Below are 25,823 nucleotides of genomic sequence, written 5' to 3'. Positions count from 1 at the left end.
TCTAATCTTAAGAAGCTTCTCCTTACGAAATATTGAATTGCTAACGAGGGCATACAAAACCTTTGCTAGACCAATACTTGAATACAGCTCATCTGTCTGGAATCCACACTGTATATTGAACATTAATACAATTGAGTGAGTCCAGAAGTATTTCACGAGAAGAGTACTACACTCCTCTGCTCGCAACAGAATACCCTATATCAATAGGCTTGAAATTTTGGGCTTGGATAACCATGAACTATACTGCCTACAGTTGGACTTAAAATTATCTGCTACAATGTCCTACCAGTCAACGACTAATTCAGTTTCAACCGCAACATTACAAGAGCATACAACAGATACAAACTCGATGTAAACCGTTCCTTGATTGCAGAAAGTACGACTTCAGCAACAGAGTGGTCAATGCCTGGAATGCACTACCTGACTCTGTTGTTACATCCTCTAACCCCCACTTCTTTAACTTAAACTATCCACTACTGACCTCACCCCATTCCTAAGAGGTCTGTAAGGGATGTGCATAAGTGCACAATTGTGCATACCATCCCTGTCCTATTGTCCCCATTTATTCATACCTATTTCTTATATCCTTACTCATGTTTATACTTATGCCTATTATCTTGTAAGCGATTGACAAATAAAATCAAATAATCAAAATCAAATAAATAAATAAATAAAAATAAATGTTCTCAAGTAGAACTAGTCAGAATTCGGAAGGTTTGGATATGCAAATAGTGCATTAATCAGAGAAAGTACATTGAACAATAGGATGGTAATAATGAATATTGACCTTCATGGTTTATTCAAAGGTTCTTTGCCTTACCTCTGATTCAAGGGGGAAAGGACTTTATCTCTCTGTGAGAAAGGTCACAATCTGCACCAATACATCACATGGTTTATGACTTTTCAATTTAAGGTCCTTCACTTATTATCTCAGTTCATGTTAAAACAGAGTTTGGCAACTTTTTCAGATAAGTAATGGCCCTGCCAAAAATGACTGCTGAAATCTCACAAACCCTTCTCTGAGATCTTATCTGTTCTTTTCAAGAATGCAAAAACGTGTAATTTTCACTTCAAATCTCTGTGAAAATCCCAGAGTCTTAAGAAAATTCAGCCAATGTTGTCATTAAGAATGCTTACGATTTAAAGAGTTTTATAGACGGCACTTTGGCAACCTCTTGCTTATAACGATCTCCTAAGATATGCCACATTGCAGAGGTGGAAACTGAGAGAATTGGTGAAGATATAAAACACGATTTATTAAAGTACAGCATCCATTACCGATAGCATTCATGGAGGTAAAAAAAAAAATCAATATGGCAGTTGTGCAAAGCAATTGCAGCACATTCCTTTTGTGTGTGTGTCAATGTCACAAGCACACACAAAGGGGTGTGACTTCAAGGGCCAGTTGTAACTGCCTCTTCTCAATTTTTTGAGTCCCTCCCTGTAGACCAGGGATGTCCAACCTTGGCAACTTTAAGACTTGTGGACTTCAACTGGGAGTTGAAGTCCACAAGTCTTAAAGTTGCCAAGGTTGGACACCCCTGCTGTAGACACTGCTGTCCATCCCCTTTTATTACTGATCCTGCTGGTTCCTGAAAGCTTTAGTTCCTTATTGTCAGAATGAGTGCAGATTCTAGATCATTGCCTAAGGAAATTGTTGACTTAGACAGATGCTGACAAAAAGTTGAATAAGAAATACTGGTTGAAACCAGTGGTTGTATTCTACCGGTTTGCACCGGTTCTGCCGAGACGGTAGCGGCGATAAGCAGCGGAGACCAAACTGGTTCTCTCCACTGCTGTGCTGTTGGGCCCACCCACCCGCCTGGGCTCCCATACTCACCTTTATCCCCTGCTTTTGAAGCGCAGCTGCTTTGCGCGGCACAGCTGAAGTGACCGGGAGAGTGCAGGCTTGCAGGAGGTGAGTTGGAACACCTCTGCAAATGCCTCTGCACCTATGCAAAGTGGGTGTTTGGTGTGCATGCACACGTAAAGTGTGTGCATGTTCACGAAGCGCGCCCACCAAGCCACACCAACTTTTTCAATCCCACCACTGGTTGAAACACTACTGTGTTATTCACTCTGCTCATCCATTTTCATATTATTACTGATCTCTCACATACTTTAATTTTTCTTTCACTTGGATAGTTATTTTTCTTCCATCATACGTGGCCTGGGATGGGAAAAATATACTTTATTTCTCATCATTATCTTAAAATATCTTCCTCTATATCAGGGGTTCCCAACTTTCCGGACCATGGCCTGTTTGGAATGGGGGATGCATGCGCACAGCTCAACTTGTGTGAATGGCGAGGTGGTGTGTGCACACCCTTGCATGCAGCTCAACTCGCACAAATTGAGCTGTGTGTGTGCAGGTGTGAAGGCCAGCCCAACCCCTTGTGCAGCCTGGTTTCCCTCTCCCCTCCTCCTCCCGTGAAGTTGCCAAGTCGCAAAGATTGGTGACCTGTGCTCTGTATTCGTGCATACCTTGGTGGGCAATCTTTTTCAATGCATTTTTTCTGTTTTGCCTTGGGCTGGGTTTCTGGGTCACAAAACAGGTTTTTCACCATGCTCTTCCCCTTTTTCACACAATGGGCAATCTGTCGCTGAAACCCTATGAGAAAAATGAAAGAAATTTTGAAATTCATCTTTAGATGTATCTTTAAGAAGATAAACATTTTGGTGTATGGAGTAGCTCATATTAAATGTTAGCACTGCTGAGAAACTGCCAAGTACACAGATTTGCAGAACATCCTGCCTGCCATTAACGCTATATGCCAACACCAAATGTTTAAAACTGCCAATAAAAACTGTCAGATACCAATATCTGCAGTCTGCAAAACCTAGATAGCAGATATCTGCCAGTTTTTGTTCTTTTTTTATTTATATTTTTTGAATATCAAACTCCAGTGGACTTTACCTATATCACTGCAGAATTTGTGTGTCCCAGAGCATTTTAAGGAATCGAATAACAGTTGGAAAGGACCTTGAAAATCTTCTAGTCCAAGCAGAAAACCCTATATCATTCTGGGCAAACGTCTGTCCAATCTCTTCTTAAAAACCTCCAGTGTTGGAGCACCCACAACTTCTGAAGGCAAACCATTCCACTGATTGATTGTTCTAATTCTGAGGAAATTTCTCCTCACTTCTTGGTAGGTTCTCTCCTTGATTAGTTTCTGTCCATTGCTCTTTGTCCTGCTTTTTGGTGCTTTGGAGAGTAGGTTGACCCTCTCTTCTTTGTGGCAGCTCCCCAAATATTGAAACACTGCTATCATGTCACCCCTATAATGGTAGTTAATACTATAGTTTGGCATTCCAGCTAAAAAACTCATTCTACGATACGTCTCTGTGCCATCAACACTATGGATTTTTCATTCAAAAAAGAGAAGTCAACAATACCAAAGCGAGATGCCCTACTATGATCTCCCCACAACAAATGAGAGAGTGTAGGAATGCCCAGCTCCTTTGTGCTAAAAGCATCCTTGGTTATATCTCAATACTATAACTGCTGTTTTGTTCTTTGTTTATATTCATGCATTTGTTTCTGAAGGTTCCTGAATAAGCTCAAAGAGAAATGAAAGGATGAGAGGAAACAGAAGATCATAAATAAGTTGCTTTATAGATGTGCGGGACTTTAGTTCCTCAAAATCTCCCACTAACCATGTTGACTGGGAAAATGTAGAACCGAAGTCCAACTCAATTTAGTCATCAGATTAGGAAAACCCAGATTGACTCTCTTGGAATTTAACTTTACATGAACCATTTTTCTGCATCAGTAAACCAATTACAATAGATACAAATATTAGAGGCACTTTTATCTACTTTCTTATCTAAACTATTCACCTCACATGTCTCTCAGTACAACAGCTGTGGATTAGATTCATAATTTAAGTGCTTACAAATCTTTCATTCTTCCTTCAGTTCAATTCAAGCCAGACCAGCACATAGGAACTGTTTTCAACAGGCCAAGATGTTGAAGTAAGTTGATAATAATAATTACTCAAGAAGAAAGGATAATTATCATAAATTAACTGACAAGAGTGAAATTCCCTTTCTCCCTTAATCACTCCACAGAAGCAACTAGAGGTCACCTCCAGCAATTACTTGGTAAATTATTATTAGTTTGAACAGAGCTGATCTAAGTGCTACTTTATTTTTTTTAACTCTTAATTGCACAATGTGATTTCTGCATTAAATTAGGGCAACCCCCCTCTGCTTTTATTACTTGGAATGGGAAAAATGCCATTGTGTTCCTGAGGTTTAACTAATTAATGATTAGTAGACACACAATGTAGCTTTCTGTATGCTGATTTTATTGGTGGCCTTTCAAAAGGCATATAAATTAACTATTAATAAATCACTATTTGCCAGTCTAAAGTAATTTAAGTATATCCAAGTTGGTACATTGTTAGAACAATGAATGGGGAGACCAAAGCAGCTGACAAGAGGGAGGAAAGGGACTTGGAAAATTATGATTTCTTACCACTGCCACAAGTTACACTGCAACTCGTCCACTTTCCATATTTCCAAAAGTATTCAGGCTCCTCCACTTCATTTTCCAAGCTTGAACTTTTGCGGACAGTGTATTCATATTTTATTCCAGGGTTGTTTTCCTGAAAAAGGAGCTGAACAAACATTTATTGTACATTTCAATCACAAAATATCAAACCAGAATACTCTCTTTTCTTCCCTTCTCTGTTTTTAGTTTAGTTTAGTTTACTTTATTGTCAATGCACCTCATACAACGAAATCAAACACCATTCTCAGTGCACACTATGACCATGAAAACAAACACAAATACACATCCTTCACATTCTATACATTGAATTGAAAACCCCTGATATTGTGTTAATATTGCACTATGCAGTATAATTCAACAGAGTTACAGCCCTGGGATAGAAGCTATTTTTCAGCCTATTTGTCCTTGTTTTTATTATTCTGTCCCATCTGCCAGATGGTAATAGTTCAAAAAAGGGTGCCCAGGATAAGATGGATTTTTGAGAATGTTTTGAACTTTCTTAAGGCAGCGGGAGCTATAAAGCTCTTCCAAAGAGGGGAGAGGGCAACCAATGATCTTCTGGGCAATGACGTTAACCCTCTGGAGTTTAGGACTACCAGATTGGGGCTCCAAAGATCCAGCAGGCCACGAGTTAAGCCACCCACCACAGATCACAATCAAGGAACCAAGAACCATCCAGACCTCAAAAAACAACAACAAAAAAAAAAACATTCTAATGTAAGGATTAAAGGGAATGGATTAAACTTGGAAACTGCAGGAGTCACTCCAATCCTCTTTGATTTGGCTAACTTGAATTTCTCCAGTTTGGTAGAAATAGTAAATACATATGTCCATTGATGAACTCTCATTTTTAATCTCTTCCCGCCAGGCTTCTTGCACATTGATATGAACTGTAGATATATTATAGAGATATCGGCAGAGTATACTAAAAATGCCAAGCTGGTGGCCATAACCGTGTGATTAAAGCTCCAGCTATTTTTAATGAACAACACTTCAGTCTCATTGTCATGGCTACCACCTTGACTAGTGCAGATGTAAACTGCTAACAAATTCTTCTCCTGTCTGTGGATTATGTCTAGAATTCCCCCTATCTCTTTCCCAGCCTCCTCACCACAACAAGATGGCACGACAATTTTCCGGATCTCTTTGCTTCCATTTATTTTTGCCTCCCAGATCGGACCGCTGTGATATTTTGATGTGTTCAGTCAAAGAGATGGGAAAACTTCAATCCTTTCCATAAGGCCCCGGGAATGATAATCTAATTAAATCTGCTGGTCATATGCTCTACAGCTGTAAATTACACCAAAATCTTGTTGTTGTTGTCCCAAAGGTGCTTTTTCAGGAGGTAACTGGACTTTCTTGTTTTTTCTTTGAAGATGTTTTGCTTCTCATCCAAGAAGCTTCTTCAGCTCTGACAGGATGGTGGGGAATGGAGGGATTTATATTCCTTGCAGACACCTGGTCATTTGTATTCTTTTAGAGGATCATGGAAGCACTTGGTGGTTTATCTATGTCCTCAGGGTCACCTGAGTAGTGCAAATGGGTTTGCAGCCTTCTTGGCTGTAGGATATTTTCTGCCCTTGTTCCTTTCAACAATTCCAAAAAGCTTTCACACCCATTTTCACTACTCAGGTGACCCTGAGGACACAGATAAATCTCCTATGGCCTCAACGACTCAACGATGGGTGTCAAACTCATCATGTCATGTTGCTGTCATGTAACATTTTGCACCATTTTTCCCATTTGCGGAGCTGTACTGGGCGTGGCCTGTGCATGACGCATCTGGTCTGCAGGTCACCAGTTTGACACCCTGCTCTAAAAGAATGCAAATGACCAGCTGTCTGCAAGGAATATAAATTCTTCCATTCCCCACCATCCAGTCAGAGCTGAAGAAGCTTCTTGAATGAGAAGTGAAACATTTTCAAAGAAAAAACAAAGAAGTCCAGTTGCCTCCTGAAAATGCACCTTTGGGACAACCATGACCTGGATGACTGAGAATCTCCATAGATTCTTGTTATTGTTGTTTTCCAAATAAGAAAAAGGTGACTAATAAATACATCTAGGGCAAACACAGCTACATGATGGAATCAAACCTTTTGACTCTGGTGGTAGATTGAGAAGAGTGGCATATTGGTAGGAGTAGACTGGGAGCAATCTAACCAGAAATTGACCAGGACTGTTTACCCAGTAAACTTGCTATTTTTCCTTTTTCCGACCATCATCTGTTCTGCTGTGCCAGGAGATTTAGATTAGCTAGGAAGCAGGAAATGGTTGGATTTCTTGCTTTGTAGCTCGTCTTTAGATCTTCGGCTCAGCACAGCCAAACCTCCCTTAGGACTGAAGTATGCTTGCAAGCAAATTCAGTGCAGACTCACGGCAAGCAAATTTGAGAGACTGAGCTAGCCGATGGCAGATAGATAGATCACTGAATGATTCTGTGAGCAACTCAATCTGCCTGCTTTGCCTGATTTTGGGTAAAAGTTGCTCTTTTTAAATAAAAAATTCAATATTTCCATGCATGGTGTGTTGTGAGTTAATTTTGTGAGTTTGCTTGCAAGCAAATTTTATGTGACAGACTGAGCTAGCCAATGGCAGATAGATAGATCTCTGAATGAATCTGTGATTCTGTGAGCAACTCAATCTGCTTGCCTGCTTTGCTTGATTTTGGGTAAAAGTTGCTCTTTTTTTTAAATAAAAAATTCAATATTTATATAAATATTTATACTATTTACATACAAGCCATGCCCAGCCAGTCACATGACCACCAAGCCACACCCACAAATTAGGTCACACCCACAGAACCGGCTAGCGGTCCCTGGGATCTAAAATTATGAGTTTGGTGGTCCCTGAGGTCCAAAAGGTTGGCGACCTCTGTTCTAGAGGACCTTCTCAGCCCAAATGTCTAATCAAGGGGTGAACAATTATGGCCCCATTACAACCTGTGGACTTCAGTTCTCATGCTCAGGAACTCTGGAGCTCCACAACATTTTACTGCAGGTCCATACTTTCTGTTCCTTTCTATAGGAGGACCATGAGCAGAAAAGTACAGATTTTTTCACGCCTTTTAAGATTTAAACAGTAGAATGAATCATGAGATATCCACGCTCTAAATGCTGCCAATTTTTGAGAGAGTCCATAGCAATGTTTTGCTAAGCAGAAACTATGGGATACAATTTCTTTAAGGCATACTTTCCATTGGCTGTTACAGAACACATTTATTTGTTTTATGATTACATTGATACACACTATGCATATATAATATCTTAAAAGATCTTATGTAAAAAAATGGACACCTATCAAGTTAATTGCACTAGATTACATTGGATTGAGTCCACAAACTGTTATCTGCAGCAGCAAAAGCACGTGAAGTGAGAAAAGTTGTGAATATTGACAATTCCTTTTCTGCGCTACATTCCAGATGAGGTATTTAGCAGGTTCTGACCAGTTCTGGAGAACCAGTAGCGGAAATTTCGAGTAGTTAAGAGAACCAGCAAATACCACCTCTGACTGGAGATTTTACAGTATCCTTCCCCTGCCACACCCACCAAGCCACGCCCACAGAACCGGTAGTAAAAAAAATTGAATCCTACCATTGCTACATTCACAGTCTGCATCATACCCATCATGTGACACACTGGCGTACCTGCAGCCATAAGGATTCGTTTGTGGGCCCAGAAGCAGTGAGGTTTTCCAAATCTCCTTCTCTTTCATACTGAAATATTGTTCCTGCCACTTCGTAATCTCCATTCCACTGAATAATAAACCCTCCGTTGAGATAGTACTTCTGAGGGTCTTCGCTGCGCAGCGCAAGGAAATTGCCTGCTTCTGACACCTCAACCACTTTGATGTGTCTTGCACCTTTGGGAATCAGGCCAATGTCAACATAACCTACGCGAGAAAGATAAAATGGATATAAAAACATCTCCAGGTGTTCTTGAAGCTGAGCTGACATCATCCAGTGGTCCAAAATATTGGGACTTGTAAGACCCAAAAGACGATAAATAGCCTACCTGTGGCTTAGAACAGAGGTAAGAAATATTGACCTCTGGCACTTTTAGTCCTATCTAGAATTCCAGGAGGTTTTTAAAATATTAATTTTATTAATGAAATTTAATTTAAGCATCTCTTAACATCTTCATAATGGATATATACCTATATGTAGATTTTTGGCCAAGAAATTTCTAACACATACATTTAAATGTCCTTCAAGTTGACCTTACAGGCAGTCTTCCATTTGTTTAACAACCATTTGAAATTACAACAGCACTAAAAAAAGGTTATTTATGAGCAGTCCTCACACTTATGACTATCACAGCGTCCTTGTGGTCAAAATTCAGACACTTGACAACTGACATGTATTTATGATCACCACGACGTAAAAAAGATGTTGAGACTCTAGAAAGAGTGCAGAGAAGAGCAACTAGGATGATTAGGGGCTGAAGGCTAAAACATATCAAAATGATTGCTGGAATTGGGTACGTCTAGTCTAAAGAAAAGAAGGACTGGGGGAGGCATGATAGCAGTGTTCCAATATCTCAGGGGTTGCCACAAAGAAGAAGGAGTCAAGCTATTCTCCAAAGTACCTGAGGACAGGACAAAAAGCAATGGGTGGAAACTGATCAAGGAGAGAAGCACCTTAGAAGGAGAAATTTCCTGGCAGTTAGAACAACTAATCAATGGAATAACTTGCCTCTGGAAGTTGTGAATTCTCCAGCACTGGAAGATTTTAAGAAGAGATTGAATAACCATTTGTCTGAAGTGGTGTAGGGTTTCCCGCCTAGGCAGGGGGCTGGACTAGAAGACCTCCAAGGTCCCTTCCAACTCTATTCTGATTCTGAACTTCTTGAGGGGGAAACCATTAAATCTGCTCCCAGGCCACTGTCATTAGGGTTTAATCTAAAAGAGGGCAATAATGTCTGGAATCCTTGAGCAAAGCTTGGAAGAGAGGCCTTCATGGAAATCCAAGGCTAGACTGAGGAGAAAAACAGTGGAAAGACACTGGCAAACCACATTGGACTTTTTTGAGTAAACTATACACAGGTAGATCTCAACCTATGACCACAATTGAGCCCAAAATTTCTGTTGCTAAGTGAAACATTTGTTAAACAAGTTTTGCCCCATTTTATAACTTTTCTTGCCACAGCTGTTAAGTAAATCACTGCAGCTGGTAAATTAGTAACGTGGTTGTTAAGTGAAACAGGTTTCCCCATTGACTTTGCTTGTCAGAAGGTCACAAAAGGGGATCCATGACCCCTGGACACTGCATCCATCATAAATATGAATTATGTGGCTAGCTGTCAGGATTCCGGCAGTTACCCCCATTTAAATCATGAGTCTCGAGCCAAACTTCCAAAACTTCAAAAGGATTTATTGGGAGTTAAAATGTCCAGCACTGCCTGGGTATAGCTGACTCTCAGACTCATAATTCATTGTCACCCTTGACCCTGGTTTACCCCCACCTCTGGGTGTATCGTAATTCATATTCTCCAATGGGACACATCCATAGCCAAGAGTCATCAATCATGTTCTCCAGTTAGAATTTTGTGCGGCAGAAATTTCAGTCACCTAGTTACTATCCTTGAAAACTATTAATGGAATGCACTTTTGGTTTCCAAGTTGCCACACTGTCCCCACCCCCCTCTCTGTTGGCAACTCTAAAAAGACCATAGAAATATTTTATGAGTTGACATATGAGTCAGTTGCCAAGTGACTGAATTTTGATCATGGGGAAGCTGCGATGATCTTAAGTGTGAAAAACTGTCGTAAGTCACTTTTTTCCAATGATGTTCATTCATTGAGCCACGATGGCACAGTGGTTAGAGTGCAGTACTGCAGGCTACTTCTGCTGACTGCCAGCTGCCTGCAATTTGGCAGTTCAAATCTCACCAGGCTCAAGGTTGACTCAGCCTTCCATCCTTCCAAGGTGGGTAAAATGAGGACCCAGATTGTTGGGGGCAATAGGCTGACTCTGTAAACCACTTAGAGAGGACTGTAAAGCATTATATAAGTCTAACTGCTGTTGCTATTGCTATGTTGTAACTTTGAACGGTCACTAAATGAACTGTTGTAAGTCAAGGACTATAGAATGTGTTATTCTTTCCATTTTGATCAGATCTGCTGTGTCCCACATGCACACAGAACATGTTTTTTCGTGTGCACATATGCATCGCTTTGGCTGACTTTTGATCACTGTCTCCCCTTGCTTCCCTCCCTCCCTCCTTCACACAAATCTTCACTTGTTTGTGGATCCTCTGTGGCCTGTGTAGTAATTAAGTCTGACACGAAGGAAGAGAATTGACCTTTTCATCTCCCCCCTTTTTTAAAAAAATAACAATAAACCAAGAATCTAATTGCAATAGGTCAGCAAAGAGAAACTGACAAACCCTCTTCAAAAGAGAAAAGTAATAATGCCAAAGACCCTCCATTTCCAAAAGCTAGTAGTTATGGGCTATTTTTCCCTCTTGGAAGATAAATCTTAAGCATAATTCTGGGGCAGTAGTGAAGCTTTGCTTAACGTAGTGCGCTTCATTTAATGTGATAAGATTTGGATGCTGCAATTTTATTCATATTTATCTGAACACCCCTGTTCAATGCATTTCTTTGACTGCTTGGACTACTAGCCCTTCAAAAATATATCTAGATAAGACCAGTTTATTTTGCGATTACTGTGTTTGGTTCACCAAATAGCACAGGGTCAGACAGCACTGCGCTTTGCTCTAATACTTTCAGAGTCTCCCACCAGGCCTTCCAACCTTTCTCTCTAGCTATAGAAAATCCACATGGTGGAGTAGGGGGAGAACAGCTGAAGGCAAAATAGCTGCAAAAGGCCTTTGGATTCATCGCGTTGGGAACAGTGGTGGGATTAAAAATTTTTTTTACTACCGGTTCTGTGAGTGTGGCCTTGGTGGGCGTGGCCATGTGACTGGGTGGGCATGGCTTTTTTTGTGTGTGTGCTTTTTTTTGCAGCCACCCCCCACCCGCTTTTTGCACCTTCAGAGCCTCAGAGGAGCCTCTGGGGGGGCTTTTTGCTCCCATAAGGCTCCTCTAAAAGGAAGAAAAAAAAACAGCATTGGGAGGAGCATGCAACACCCCTCCATCCTCCATTTTGGGAGCTTCCTGGCCTCAGAAGAGCCTGGGGGGGGGGTGTTTTTGCTCCCATAAGGCTCCTCTGAGGGTCAGGAAGGCAAAAAAATGGAGGGGGGTGGAGCCATTTTTTGCCTTCCTGGGCCTCAGCAAGGGGAATGCCGGCACAGCTGATCGTATGTACAGCTGATTGTTGGGAGGGGAAAAAAAAAGAAAGAAATACCTCAGGCAAACGTCAGGCGGGTGAGCAAGCATCGGGTGGGCGGGCGACCGGGTTGGCGTGGCCAGCCAGAACTTACTATCGGTTCGGCGACCCACACCAAATCCTTGTTTGCCCGATCCTGTGCGAACCGGCTGAACACCACCACTGGTTGGGAACCTACTGTTAAAAACATTGCTTCATATTTTTTTTAATTTTGCATTTCCTCTCCACCTGCCGACTTTTAAAAAGTCAAAATAATCTACAGGTAGTCCTCAACTGACCACAGTTCATTTAGTGATTATTCAAAGCTACAACAGCGCTGAAAAAATGTGACTTATGACCGTTTTCACAGTTATGCCCTTTGCAGTGTGTCCATGATCATGTGGTCAGAATTCAGAGGCTTGGCAATTGATTCATATTTATGACCTTTGCTGCGTCCCAAGGTCGCGTGATCCCTTTTTGCGACCTTCTGACAAGCAGAGTATTCAGAGTTTTGCAGCATTAATTCAGTGCCAGAAAAAAAAAAACACAGATGGCTGATGCTTCATTTAACCTCTTTATAAACATAATAAGTAGATTTTACAAACCAGCTGTAGATTTCTCCAACATGGAGCAAACTCAGACAGAAACATGTTGCAAGTAACTTCCGTAGCAACTCAGGAGCTCAGAAACAGACATCAGTTTCACTTTAGTTCAGCAGGCAAGCATTACAAACAGCAGAGGAGAGAAGCAGTTTCATTTTCAATAGACAGACTCAGAGCTCAACATAGCTGCAGAGCTGCAGAGCTTAATATAGAGCAGGGGTGGGCAAACTACGGCCCGCGGGCCACATCCGGCCCGTTGGTCTGTCCAATGCGGCCCGCCCCTGAAAAAAAATCGCTGCCATTGGTCTGTCCAATCCGCCCGCCCTGAAAAAATCGCTGCCATTGGTCTGTCCAATCCGCCCGCCCTGAAAAAAAATCGCTGGGCGTGGCGTATTGCCCTGTGCCGCATGGCCACCAAAGCTGCAAAACACAGCGGAGCGATCTAGGGGTAGGAAAGAAAAGAAATTTGCAAAGGCCTCGGCTGGGAGTTCAAAATCACCTTCGAGTGCGACCTCTCCGAAGGTGAGTCCCGCATCCCCTTTTTTTCCTGGGGCTTCCAGGCTTAAACTTTGCAAAGGCAAAGCTTGCAGGCTGGAGCGCGCTTCCCGCCGAGGAGCGGGAAGGGTTCCACCCGGCGGGCGGGCGGGCTGCTTGGAGCCACCTAAAGCTAGGCCGCTGCTGGTGGAGCCTTGCCCTGCCTTGATGCCCCATTTCCCGCTCGGCGGTCCTGCTCGGGCGGCACTTTAAAGCCTGCTCCCAGCACCCGAGCAACTTCCCAGCAACTTTCCGCTTCGTTTAATCTTGCGGGCGCTGCGCCTGGCCCCGAGCCGCGGTGGAGGGGAAGCCCGGCGGGCGGGCAGGCGGGCTGCTTGGAGGAGGCGACCGGCGGCGCTCCGGGCTTCCCCCGCCGTGCGGCTCGGGCGAGGCGCGAGAGCCGCGAGTTAAAATGAAGTGGAAACTTACTGGGAAGTTGCTCGGTTTACTCGGCTTCCAGGGCTTTGCAAAGGCAAAGTTTGCAGGCTGGAGCGTCTTCCCGCCGAGGAGCGGAAGGGTTCACCCGGGCGGGTGGGCGGGCTGCTTGAGCGGGCTGCAGTGCGGCTTGGGCGAGGCGCGAGCGCCTGCGAGCTAAATGAAGCCGAAAGTTGCTGGGAAGTTGCTCGGTTTCCGGGGCTTCCAGGCTTAAACTTTGCTCAGGCAGCACTTTAAAAGCCTGCTCCCAGCACCCGAGCAACTTCCCAGCAACTTTCGGCTTCCTTTTAACTCGCTGGTGCTCGCACCTGGCCCCGAGCCATGTGGTGGAAGGAAGCCCGGCGGGCAGGCTGCTTGGAGGAGGCTCCGGGCTTCCTCCGCCAGGCGCGAGCGCCCGCGAGTTAAAACGGCCGAAAGTTGCTGGGAAGTTGCTCGGCTCCGGGCTTCCAGGGCTTTGCAAAGGCAAAGTTTGCAGGCTGGAGCGTCTTCCTGCCAAGGAGCGGAAGGTTCCGCCCAGCGGGCGGGCGGGCTGCTTAAACTTTGCTCGGGCGGCACTTTAAAAGCCTGCTCCCAGCACCCGAGCAACTTCCCAGCAACTTTCGGCTTCCTTTTAAATTGCGGGACTCGTGCCTGGCCCTGAGCCGCGTGGCAGAGGGGAAGCCCGTGGGCGGGCAGGCTGCTTGGAGGAGGCGACCCGGCGGTGCTCCAGCAGCAGCAACAGGCAGTTCCACCCGGGCTCCGCTCAGGTGTCTGGTGGGGCTGTCAGGAGTTGTAGCACGCCGGCGCAGCTCCATGGCAGCTCCGCTGCCTTGGGAAGGGTGGGGCAAAACCAGGAGCCGCTGAGCCTGAGCCTCCGGTGCCGCTGCTCCCGCTTGCAAAGCACCGCCGCGGTTCTTCCTTTTGCCTTTCCCTTCCCGAGGCAACGCGGACTGGAGCTGCGCGGAGCCGCGCCGGCGGTAGCAACTCCTGACTCAGGGGCCTCCGAGGGGAGGGGAAGGAGGAGAAGAGGGGGAAGGGTGGGGGGCGATTCCCAAAATCTTGTGCTGACCCGGCCCGTCTGTCAAATTTTAAAAGTCAATGCGCCCCGAGCCAAAAAGTTTGCCCACCCCTGATATAGAGCCACACCTAGGCTACTTTTAGTTTCAGTTTCCAGCCTAGGCTAATTCTAGTTTCAGTTTCCAAAACTGGCTGATTTAGTTGCTATGCCTATTCATTGGCTGACCTTGTTACCAAGCTCTATTCCAGTTCATGAATATACTCTGACACAGAGCCAATGGGGAAGCCAGATTTACCTAAAAACGGGGTTACTAGCTGATCAGCTGCAGTGACTCACTTAACAACTGTGGCAAGAAGGGTCGTAAAACAGGTCCAAACTCACTTAACAAATTGCCTCACTTAACAACAGAAATTTTGGGCTCAATTGTGGTCGTAAGTTGAGGATTACCTGTACCAAGAGAGAAAAGCCTTATTTAGGATCCTTTAATTAGTCCAAATAAAAACAATGTTTATTTATTATTGGTGAATTTTTCTAATGAGACAACTCAGCTAGTATGATTTCTGTCCCTTCTAGTTAGTATTCATCCTAGCAAGATTCAAAGACGTTCTTCTTGGATACTTGCAAAATAAATTTGGAAATGGAGCATGTGTTTGCACTAATCCAAACATCTTTATCTGGAACAGGAAATATCATCCTTCAAAGTTTCTTGCTGAGGATGCAACTTCCAATGGAGCTGATGAAGACAACCTAGCTTTTCTGGGAGCAAGTTTATAGTCCTTCGGGAGCAAGTTTCCTGATATTCTTATAGTCCTTCAAAATTAAATTGATTTTTTTAAAACTTTTTTTTTCAAAGTAAATTTTTATTAGTCATATTTTCACCATGACACCACGTTTCCACTCATTACAGTGTTCTGGTATCGGTATTCATTCATGTTGACATAGCTTCTAATTGTATAGATTACTACTCTATATATTATAAAATGAATTCTACATTTAACTTAAAACAATATTTACAGATATATATGTATATATAGTATAGCTCCTACATATTCTTCATGCAACAATTTTACATCTGTTGTCCAACCAGTTATATCATATATTCCAGATCGAATAGTATTCCATTTCTTCTCTATTTTTTAATTCTATAGTTAACCTGTCCATCTCTGCACACTCAAGAACCTTTTTTATTATCATTCCATCAGAAAGAGTGTTGTCTTGTTTCCAATTTTGAGCAAAAGCAATTCTGGCCACGGTTATTACATGGAGTATAATGTATTGAAGTTTTTTGCAGGTATTTTGTTTTAATATGCTCAATAAAAATAGTTCTGATTTCATCTCAATTTTTTGTTTAGTGATTTCTTCTAACCAATTCTTTATTTTAAGTCAGCATTTCCTCGCTTTTGGACTTTTTTTTTACTATTAAGCTACATGCCAAGCCCTATAATCCAGGACATTGCATGGACATACAGGGCCAGAAAACATGGCCCACTTCTGACTTGAGAGAGGTCCTTGATCCTCTCTGAGCTTGGTTATTTTCTTCCAGACCTTTCATTATCAAGTAACATCATCAATGCTAGTCAGTGATGATGTTACCTAGTTTGGGTAATGAAATGTCTGCAAAATAACAACCAAGCTCAGAGAGCACCAAGGACCCCCTCATTTTAACTCTGATATATTCTCATTTATTGGAATCCCTGTCATGCAAAGAAGTCTTTGGATCCATGTATTTATATGAAATATACAATACAGCTAGTTAGTCCTTGACTTATGATCACAACTGAAATCAGACTTTCTGTTACTAAGTAAGGTGGTTGTTAAGTAAGACATATCCATTTTTACAGCAGTTTTTTATTTTGCCTTGGTTACTAAGCAGATCATTGCAGTTGTTAAGTAAACCACGGAGTTGTTATTGAATCTGGTTTCCCCCATTGCTTGTCGGAAGCCATCTGGGAAGGTTGCAGAAGGTGATCTCATTACCCCAGGACACTGCAACTGGCCATAAAATATGCCGGTTGCCAAGCCCCCAAATTTTGATCACATGACCATGAGGCTGCTGTGGTGGTCATAAGTGCAAGGAATTATTGTAAGTCACTTTTTTCAATGCCATTGTATCTTCGAAAGGTCACTAAACAAATAGTTGTAAGTCGAGGACTACCTGTAATTGAATTTGTTTGAATATCTAATGCAGGGATGTCAAACTCAAGGCTCGTGGACCAGATCTGGCCCATAGGTGCTTAGATCTGGCCTGCGGGGCCATCCAGGAAACAACGAAGGACTGGCCCATGGTTCCTCTGCTAGAGAAAATGGAGTTCGGGAGGGCTGCATGGCCTGGCTCCTTTCTCGGCAGCTCCGAGCTCCGTTTGCTGACAAAGGGCTGCAGGAGGCCATCGCAGCCAAAAACGGTGCTCAGGGGGCCACCTGCAGCCCCCCCAGCTCGGTTTTTGCTGGCAGAGGGCTGCAGGAGGCCGTCATAGCCAAAAACAGAGCTCGGGAGCCTGTTTTCTCTGGCATGGCGCTCGGGCCGCCACAGGCGCCCCCGATACGAGTGATGTCAAGGTGGCCACGTCCACCCTGGCCATGCCCACTCCAGGCCCCCAAGGTCAAACACAGCCCTGATGTGGCCCTCAATGAAATAGAGTTTGATTACCCCTGATCTAATGTTTTAGAACATTAAAGGTTTTCATGAAGAATATGAGTATCTAATTGAAAAGATGGGGAGAAAAACAAATAGAAATACTATTTTCCTACCTTTCCTCTGGGCTATTTTCACAATTTATTCTTCTTGGACTCTCTGTTTATACTTTTCTACAGAATATTTGAAATGGGTAAAGTAAATTGATAGTGTGAGGGAAAGTTTCTTTACCGAATCCTTCACTCTGATTGAATGTTATCTTCACTGTTTGACAAGAAGATCCGTCTCCTAAGCAAACTCCACACTGATCTTCAGTGGCATTGGAATTAATTTCATAATCACAGCCAACAGTCTAAAACAAAAAAAGGCATTATCAGAATAAATGTTATATGCATTTGTTAGGATTAATACATCTATTTTTTTTCTTTAAAATATCAATTACCTATAAATTAAAAATACTCTTAACTCCTATTAACCCATGGAGCTCATATATATGTCCCAAAAGTGCTTTTTCAAAAGGCAACTTGAACTGCTGAAAAAGCATCTTTGGTACAACCATGTCCTGAATGACTGAGAATCTCCGTAGACATGGAGCTCATATATGTTTAAAGGAGTTTTGATGAAGACAAATAATATTCTCCAGTGGTGGGATTCTGGGATTCAAATTTTTTACTACCAGTTCTGTGAGCGTGGCTGGGTGGTTTGGTGGGCCTGGCAGGGGAAGAATACTGTAAAATCTCCATTCCCTCCCCACCAATGGTGGGATTCAAATTTTTTTACTACCGGTTCTGTGGGTGTGACTTGGTGGGGGGGGGTCATGGCTTGGTGGGCATGGCAGGGGTAGGTTACTGCAAAATCCCATTACCTTCCCAGCCCAATAATCTGCTTTCCAGTTCTGTTCTCCTGTGCAGGGCAACAAAAGAAGACCTTGCTGTAACTCAGGAGGCAGAGAATAGATGGGGGCGGGGCCAGTCAGAGGTGGTATTTTCCAGTTCTCCGAACTACTCAAAATTTCCACTACCGGTTCTCCAGAACTGGTTGGAACCTGCTGAATACCACCTCTGATTTTCTCCCAAGTCAGAGGTGGTATTCAGCAGGTTCTGACCAGTTTTGGAGAAGCGGTAGCGGAAATTTTGAGTAGTTCGGAGAACCGGCAAATACCACCTCTGACTGGAACTTTTACAGTATCCTTCCCCTGCCACGCCCACAGAACCAGTAGTAAAAAAAAAATTGAATCCCACCACTGTCCCAATCCATCACCACTCTGACCAGTTGAAGCATGTTAGTAAGTTGGAGAAAATATTGCAGATGGTCCGGTTATATTCCTGATTTTGAACATGCCAAACTCAACAGCAAACTTCAGAAATGTGTATAGCATAGATGGTGGTGTTAGCACTGATGATGTTACCTAGTCTGCAAGAAAACAACCAAGCTCAGAGAGCACCAAGGACCCCTCATTTCAACCCTGAGCTGCAGATATTCTCTTTTATTGATGCTGTATAGCATCCTGCAGAAAAACTATACTACTTTTTCCCTATTAGTTCTCATGCAATACATTGGTCTTAATGTTTGTCTCATTTAGCTTCAATGTGCCCTTGCTTTGCATTGCACTTATGTGGTTTACATAGAGAAGCTATCGGTGTATGATGTAATGAGGGGCTTTGTTCTTTAGCCAGTTAGTTTGTTGGGGAATGGGACAACTTGCCACAGCCAACTTACGGTAGCCAATTCATCATGGCCAACTCACCATGGCCAACTTGCCACAGCCAACTCATCACAGTCAACTCACCACGGCCAACTCACCGTGGGACAACTCGCTGTGGAACAATTTAACAATTCTATTTAATTATTTAAGATACATAAACATTATTTTAATTTTTGCCATTCATATATCATTCTGTCCCTCCTTTTGCATCCTTTCTTTAATGATTCTATTCTACCATTTCTTTGATATTATGTAACTCTTGTCCCGCACTGAGTTGTCCTGTGGCAAGATGGCTGTGGCAAGTTGTCTTGCAGTGTGTTAGCTGTGGCAAGTTGACTGTAGTGAGTTGGCCATGGCGAGTTGGCTGTGGTGAATTGTCATAGACCCTAGTTGCTGAGCCTGGCTCTCATTAGAGGAAGTGACTGATCCAAAGTGGCTTCCATAATTAAGGAAATGCTAGATCACCCCACTCCTAGTCCAGCACTTTAACCATTATATCACTCTGGGTTTCACTTTTCAAAGTAGAAAGAAAAAAAAAATGCTACTGAAAGACCTTTTTTAGAAAGAAGAGAAATTCTTATGTTCTTGTATATTTTCAAGATGGCCAAAGGATTGTTTTCCTCTTTTAAATGGATATTTGGCTTTTTAGTCATCTGCAGCTTCAAACATTTTCATTAAATCCTAAGAGATTTACAAGAGAACCCTTCATTCTCTTGAGGCTTTTTTAGACTGGGTGTGTGAGGAATATATTGGATGACACAATATACTGCATGACTATCAGAAGAATGATGCTATCTCCACACGTTTTCTTTATTTCTTTCATCTTTCCAGGAATATTATATGGTCAGAGTTAATTAAAAAAAAAGGCATGGGGTGTCTTCCTATGATGCCCCAGGATGGCAGCCATAAAATTTTAAACTTAATTTTAAAAAAGGTTAACTTGCAAAATGTTGATGCTTTCACAGGAAACTGACCTTAGGGTGTAAAGCTAATCAACCATCAGCTTTCAGATAAGAATGCAGGAAATATTAGCTTCCTCATGTCAGATTGTGTACTTTTATGGATAAAATCAACAAAACCTTTCAAGATTTGCCTGATAAGTTCTGAGTTTTTGTTGATTGGTTTAATGACTTGGTATCTTGGAATTTCAAATTATTGGACAGTCCAATATATCAGGTTTTATATTAATAAGTTACCAGCTTTCAGATATTTCTTGACTCATTAGCATTTGTTCATAAATACTTGAATTAGTAGTCTGTGTCAATTACTAGATTATTCAGATGTCAAATCTTTATTTCAAACCAAAGAACAGTTATGGGTTATACAGTTATACTTATTCAAGTATTTATGAACAAATGCTAATGAGTCAAGAAATATCTGAAAGCTGGTAACTTATTAATATAAAACCTGATATATTGGACTGTCCAATAATTTGAAATTCCAAGATTCCAAGTCATTAAACTAATCAATCTGAAGAGAATGACTTTTATTCTCAGTAAGCATTACCAATATCACAACTTAAAATCATACAAAATAAAGTTATGATTATCTTATAAACTGCCTTCCAGATTTATGCTTCTGCTGCTTCATTAAGAAGTTTGAAACTCTAACTCTTTTTGACAATCATCATCTAAAATAATGAGTGTATTATTATTATTAGAACTATTATGGTAGTTTTGCAATGACAAAAATAGGCAGACTCCCTCTTTGGGTCATCAGGAAAATGTTAGTCTGGGAAATTAGAAGAATAGAATTTCTCACAGCTAGCATAAAATATTTTGCCACTTTCAGCAGACATGGATAACATTTGATGGATACAGAGCTTCAACTCAACCTTCCCATTATTTGGGGGCCATCGAAAACTTACCGAGTGAAATGGAACATCATGAAGCAGAGAAGACTTAACAATTTGCATCACTGGGGTTTTCTGCAGTTTATTGGTGTGAAAGAAAACCCCCATCCCATTCTTAAAATCATCAAATCTCCCAAATCTAATTAAACCCACCTCCACTGAACAAGCAATTTCAAATGGTTTTGAGTATTAGAATATCAACTAGCAATCTCTGATTATGTCCTGTGGACCAATTCCTAACCCTAACCCTATTTTCCATAATGAAATACTTTGTTTGAAAGTAGAGGAGGATGAAGCAATGACCTACTTAAACAGCTATTAAGACATCTTTCCATCATGATTATGGAAATATTAAGATCAGCCTTGTGCACCATATTATTATTACTGAATATTTAATAATCACAATTCCCCAATTTTCGGTTTTTTAATCCTCCTACCAATGATAAATGCATTGGAATATCAGTAGCTGTCTTTGGCACTAGTCTAAATTACTTACTGAACTGTCTCCATTGGAAACCACAGTGTGCATATTAGTCCACTAATTAGAATTAAGCACTGTGATCATATGAAGCATGTTATCTTGCCAATGGATTTTGCTTGTGATCCTTTCTCTACCCAAATACAGTGTTACGGTCTCAGCATTAGAATACAAATGTTTCAGTGATCCTCTGCTTTTGTCTGATTATGCGATCCTGGCCACCCGATCCTATTCTTAGACAGCCTCCCATCTTTGAAGCAGAAATGTGTGAGTTTGGGCAGCTTATCTAAGAAGAGCCAAGAAGCTGAGATGGGCAACTTTCAATCTCCAGAACTTGTTGAATCTTGACAGTAAAATTGCCAAAGTTCAATGATATCTCCCCACCCACCTCCCATGTTGAAATAAAAAAGACACTGAAAGAAAGAAAAGCACCAATCATCCCCTAACCCCATATTGCCTTTCAATTGCCTCTCACTTCTGAAATAATAACTTGGCCAACATAACATTGACCACCACTGACATACAAACTGGCACCAGTATATAAAGCTGCAATCTGCCTGACCCATTTTTGCAAGTTTGCAAATCTGAAGTCCCATGAAGGTTCCAGAGAAGGAAACATACCCAATACCTTACACATGCCATTAATGCAGACATCTCTGTAGCTGTTTCCTTCAAAGCAAGGTGTACCATCAATTACAGCATCTAACATCTTCTCCGAAAAATGTTGGTTTGTAGGTCGGCATTGCAGCTCACAGGGATTAGCTGGGGGAAATCCCAAATATTACATCAATAAAGCATATTTTAAAGCCACATTGTAAGGCTTTAATAATGTCATCTTTCATTTGATACTAAGGATTCAAAGCTGTTTATAAAAATTAGTATTTCAGTGACTCGGCCAACTAAAGTCAGTTATGGTCCAGTCTTTCTGCAGTTCCTAGCAGAGACTTTACAATTGGTACAAGAAAATTGGTGTACAGTGGCACCTTGGTTGGTACCCTTAATTGGTTCCAGGAGGTGCAATGAGTACCAAAAATGATGAGTACAAATAATATGTTCCCATAAGAAATAATGTAGTGAGTCACAAGGCAACAGAACACTGCTTGTGCATTGAATACCAAACAAGCAATAAGACAAAATTTTCACGTCAAAATGTGCTGGGTACCAAATTTGATGAGTTTCGAAGCAGTTGAGTACCAAGGTACCACTGTAATGGAATGTGGGAAAGACCTTGGGATTCAGATGGTGGCAGTTCCAACTGAAGACACAGGAGAGGAGAGATGCTACCAAGGGAACTCTCAGATAAGAGACAACATAGCCCTCAGGTAGATAGTGGATGGGGCAAGAGAGTCAGGTTTACCTCACCAAAACCAACAATTGGCATGAGTCATTTTACATAATGGAACTGCCATGCTGGTGTCCTAAAACTGCCATAATAGTTGCTGATATTTACACATATTTGTAAATACTTTCCAAAACTATTTATTTTTAGCTGCATTTGTGAACAAAAAACATTATTAGCGGGAAACCAGACTGAGAATTTTAACTTTTACTGCTTAAATGTTCATACTTTGAAAAATACAATAATTGACCAGTAAAAGTTCTAAATTGTTTTTCCTTTTTCTTACCAGACAGAAAGCGTTAATTTGAGCTTACCCCCAACATTAGCTTTTAGGCATTTATGCACTCTGTTGACAAGCATGTAATTTTCTTTTATCCTTCATATTCATTAATTCACCTTTTACCTACGTTTCTTTTCATTGACCCCTCTGTCAATATTTTTTTTCCCCTCTCTTTCTTTGAAGTCAGCAACCCAAAATACAGGACTGTATAGTGCATTTCAAAATACTGAAATTGGTCTCAGAATTATGTTCCTTTTTAGTAATAAAGGAAAGAAGAGGAAAGACTTCTGGCTTTGCTCAAACCAAGGAACAGGAAGAACAACAACAGCAACACAAGAATAACCAAAAGGGGTAGTGGCAAAGAGTTGCTCCAGGAAGGCATTTTAGCTATTGAATCCAAGAATGCCCCCCAGGAAGGAATGGATTATTGGTCTTGACTTATAACCATTCATTTAGTGACTGCTCAAAATTACAATGGCACTGAAAACAGTGACATGACCGGTTCTCACACTTCTGACAATTGCTGTATCCCCACAATCACAGGATTAAATCTCAGGAGCTTGGCAAGCAAGCACCATGTATTTACAATGGTTCCAGTGTAGCCTCAACTGTAGTCCGCTCTATACTACAGATAGTCCTCAACATACAACAGTTTGCTTAGCGACTGTTCAAAGTTACAATGCCACTGAAAAAAAGTGACTTATGACTGTTTTTCACCCTTGCAACCATTGCAACATCCTCACAGTCACATGATCAAACTTTAGATGCTTGGCAACTGACTCACATTTACGACGGTTGAAGACTCCCATGTCATCTCCTTTTGCAAACTTCTGACAAGCAGAATCGATGGGGAAACAAATTCACTTAACAACCGTGTAACTGACCTAACAACTGTAGTGCTTCATTTAACAATTGTAGCAAGAAAGATCGTAAAATGGGGCAAAACTCACTTTAAAATTGTGTTGCTCAGCAACATAAATTTTGGGCTCAATTGAGGTTGTAAGTCAAGGACTACCTGTAGTAGCAATCTCCTTCTCCTTAAGGAACCATTCTTTAATGCCAATATTTTTGAGGTATTTCATAAACTGTGCCTGTATTGACAAGAAAACACTCATCTAAACGAAATCTAGATTGTTAACCAGTATTATCCACATTGTTAACAGATTATTTTCCCTTCCCTTACCTGTATTATAAATTGGAATCCATTGGTAAAATTCGTTTTTGTAAGCAACTGTATCAAACTCACTGCACTGCATTTCACGGAAATTTGGTGTTGACTTTTGGCACCCTTTAACATTGCACATACGGTAGTGCTTCCTCTCCCCAGTGCAATACTTCCCTCCAAACTGTGGTCTAAAAATGAAGAAGTCGCTTTTAAATAAAGAAATCAAACTTTTTTTTTTCATCTTTTCTTTCCCAAGAGACAAATGTATATAGAATTCTTGCCTCTCATTTTATCCTCACAGGATCGCTGGGAGATAAATGCAGAAAAGAAATTACACTGAATAGGAAATTAAAGATGCTGGTTACTAAAACTGCCATAAGAGCTTCTGGTAGTTATACAAATTTGATAATACCTTCCAAAAGTCTCACTTCTTGCACTTCTGACATAACTTTGGGCCAGTCACTCTCTCTCAGCCCAATTCTCCTCACAGGGTTGTTGTTGTAGGAAAAATAGGAGGAGGAAAGTGTGTTGGATATGATTGTCACCTTGAGTTATTTGAAAAAATAATAAAGGTGGGATACACATGAATAAATTAAATATAATAAAAATTAACATAATCCAACCACTGAACCAAACTGATGCTTTCTGAATCAAACTATAGTTTTTTTCTTCATTTTTTTCACAAGAAGCAAATTACTTTCAGGTTTTGCTTGTTTCTTAGATTTGTATTTTGCCTTTTTTTCCCCCTAGGCATTTCCACTCTAATTTTTTCAACAATACCCTTGTTAGGTAGCTTGGGCTGACAGAAAATGGCTGGTTGAAATTTAACCCAATTGGATTCGATGGCTGAGGGAATATACACATTCTTTCAGATACTATCAAAATTGGCAAAGTGCCTTTTACCTCTTCACACCAACTGTTCTATTATCTTTAAGTGGACAATGAAACTTTTAACCGGACAAGAAAAAGGAAGAAAAAGGAAGAACTAATCAAGATAGGCGGGCCTCTTTCACTTGAATGCTACATTCTATTTAATCTATCTATCTATCTATCTATCTATCTATCTATCTATCTATCTATCTATCTATCTATCTATCTATCTATCTATCTATCTATCTATCTATCTATCTATCTATCATCTATCTATCTATCTATCTATCTATCTATCTATCTATCTATCAATCTATCTATCTATCATCTACTTTAGTGCCTTTGGGTCTCTCTTGACTCCTGGCAGCTGCTTGGATAAGTCCTTTTGTCATTGCCTTTTCTTGGGGCTGAGAGAGAATGACTGGCCCAAAGTCACCCCATTGGCTTAATACCTATTACAGGACTAAAACTCAGAGTCTCCCAGATCTAGAACCTTTAACCATGATATGGGCTCTTTCCATTCCATTGGGAGTAAAGTTTTAGAAGCTACATCCCGTAAGAGATGGTCAAAGTCCCAAGTGACCAGTCCTCCTGTTTCTTCTCCCTCTATATTTCTTCTTTCTCCCTCTTTTTTCCTCCATGCTGAGAAAAGATAACCGACTTGCAAAAGGCTAGAGTTAATGGGTGAAACCTTAGAAAAGAATCTCTATTGAAATCATTCCAAAGATAGGAAATGCCACCCTTCAAGGCAGCCATTCTTTAAGTACTCTGGAACCAGACTGTTAGTTTATAAGGAGATTGAAATCTTCAGTGTTCTTACTCTGGGTTATTGCAGTGTCTTTCTGCTGCCTGAATGCCAGCTCCACATGTCCGAGTACAGTGTGACCAGGGTGACCAGGATCCCCATGCGCCATTAATTGCTTCAGGGCTCTTACCCACTGTTATGCATTCACCTGAGAAGCACCACTGAATAATAAAGCAGCAAATGTGATGGGTCAGGGGGAAAAATCCAGTTTGGCATGAAAATACATGTCTACCACAGCAGCTCCTTGGTAACTAGCATCAGAGAATTCACCTTTCATTGAAAGCCAAGGTTGAGCCCAACTGTTTATATGCAACTGAAGAGGTGTGAGATGTGCCATGCTGATCCA

The 25,823-nt window shown here is 41.5% G+C and overlaps 1 protein-coding gene across 1 annotated transcript in view; it reads right to left on the bottom strand.

The window, feature by feature from the left end:
- The window catches only part of ADAMTS12 (ADAM metallopeptidase with thrombospondin type 1 motif 12), a 187,079-nt gene that overhangs the window by 28,919 nt on the left and 132,337 nt on the right, over window positions 1–25,823 (bottom strand). The window contains exons 11-17 of the mRNA XM_087958535.1: window positions 25,493–25,638; window positions 23,821–23,990; window positions 21,647–21,780; window positions 17,215–17,335; window positions 8,160–8,404; window positions 4,481–4,622; window positions 2,485–2,611 (exon numbers count right to left, since the gene is read on the bottom strand). Of these exons, the coding sequence (XP_087814661.1) occupies window positions 2,485–2,611; window positions 4,481–4,622; window positions 8,160–8,404; window positions 17,215–17,335; window positions 21,647–21,780; window positions 23,821–23,990; window positions 25,493–25,638 (1,085 nt within the window). The remainder of the gene's footprint in view (window positions 1–2,484; window positions 2,612–4,480; window positions 4,623–8,159; window positions 8,405–17,214; window positions 17,336–21,646; window positions 21,781–23,820; window positions 23,991–25,492; window positions 25,639–25,823) is intronic.

The sequence above is a fragment of the Notechis scutatus genome, chromosome 2, assembly GCF_049901735.1.
Source record: "Notechis scutatus isolate UNSWTSFEM ecotype Mainland chromosome 2, rNotScu1.2, whole genome shotgun sequence".
Taxonomy (NCBI): domain Eukaryota; kingdom Metazoa; phylum Chordata; class Lepidosauria; order Squamata; family Elapidae; genus Notechis; species Notechis scutatus.
This window is presented reverse-complemented; position numbering and strand designations above follow the sequence as displayed.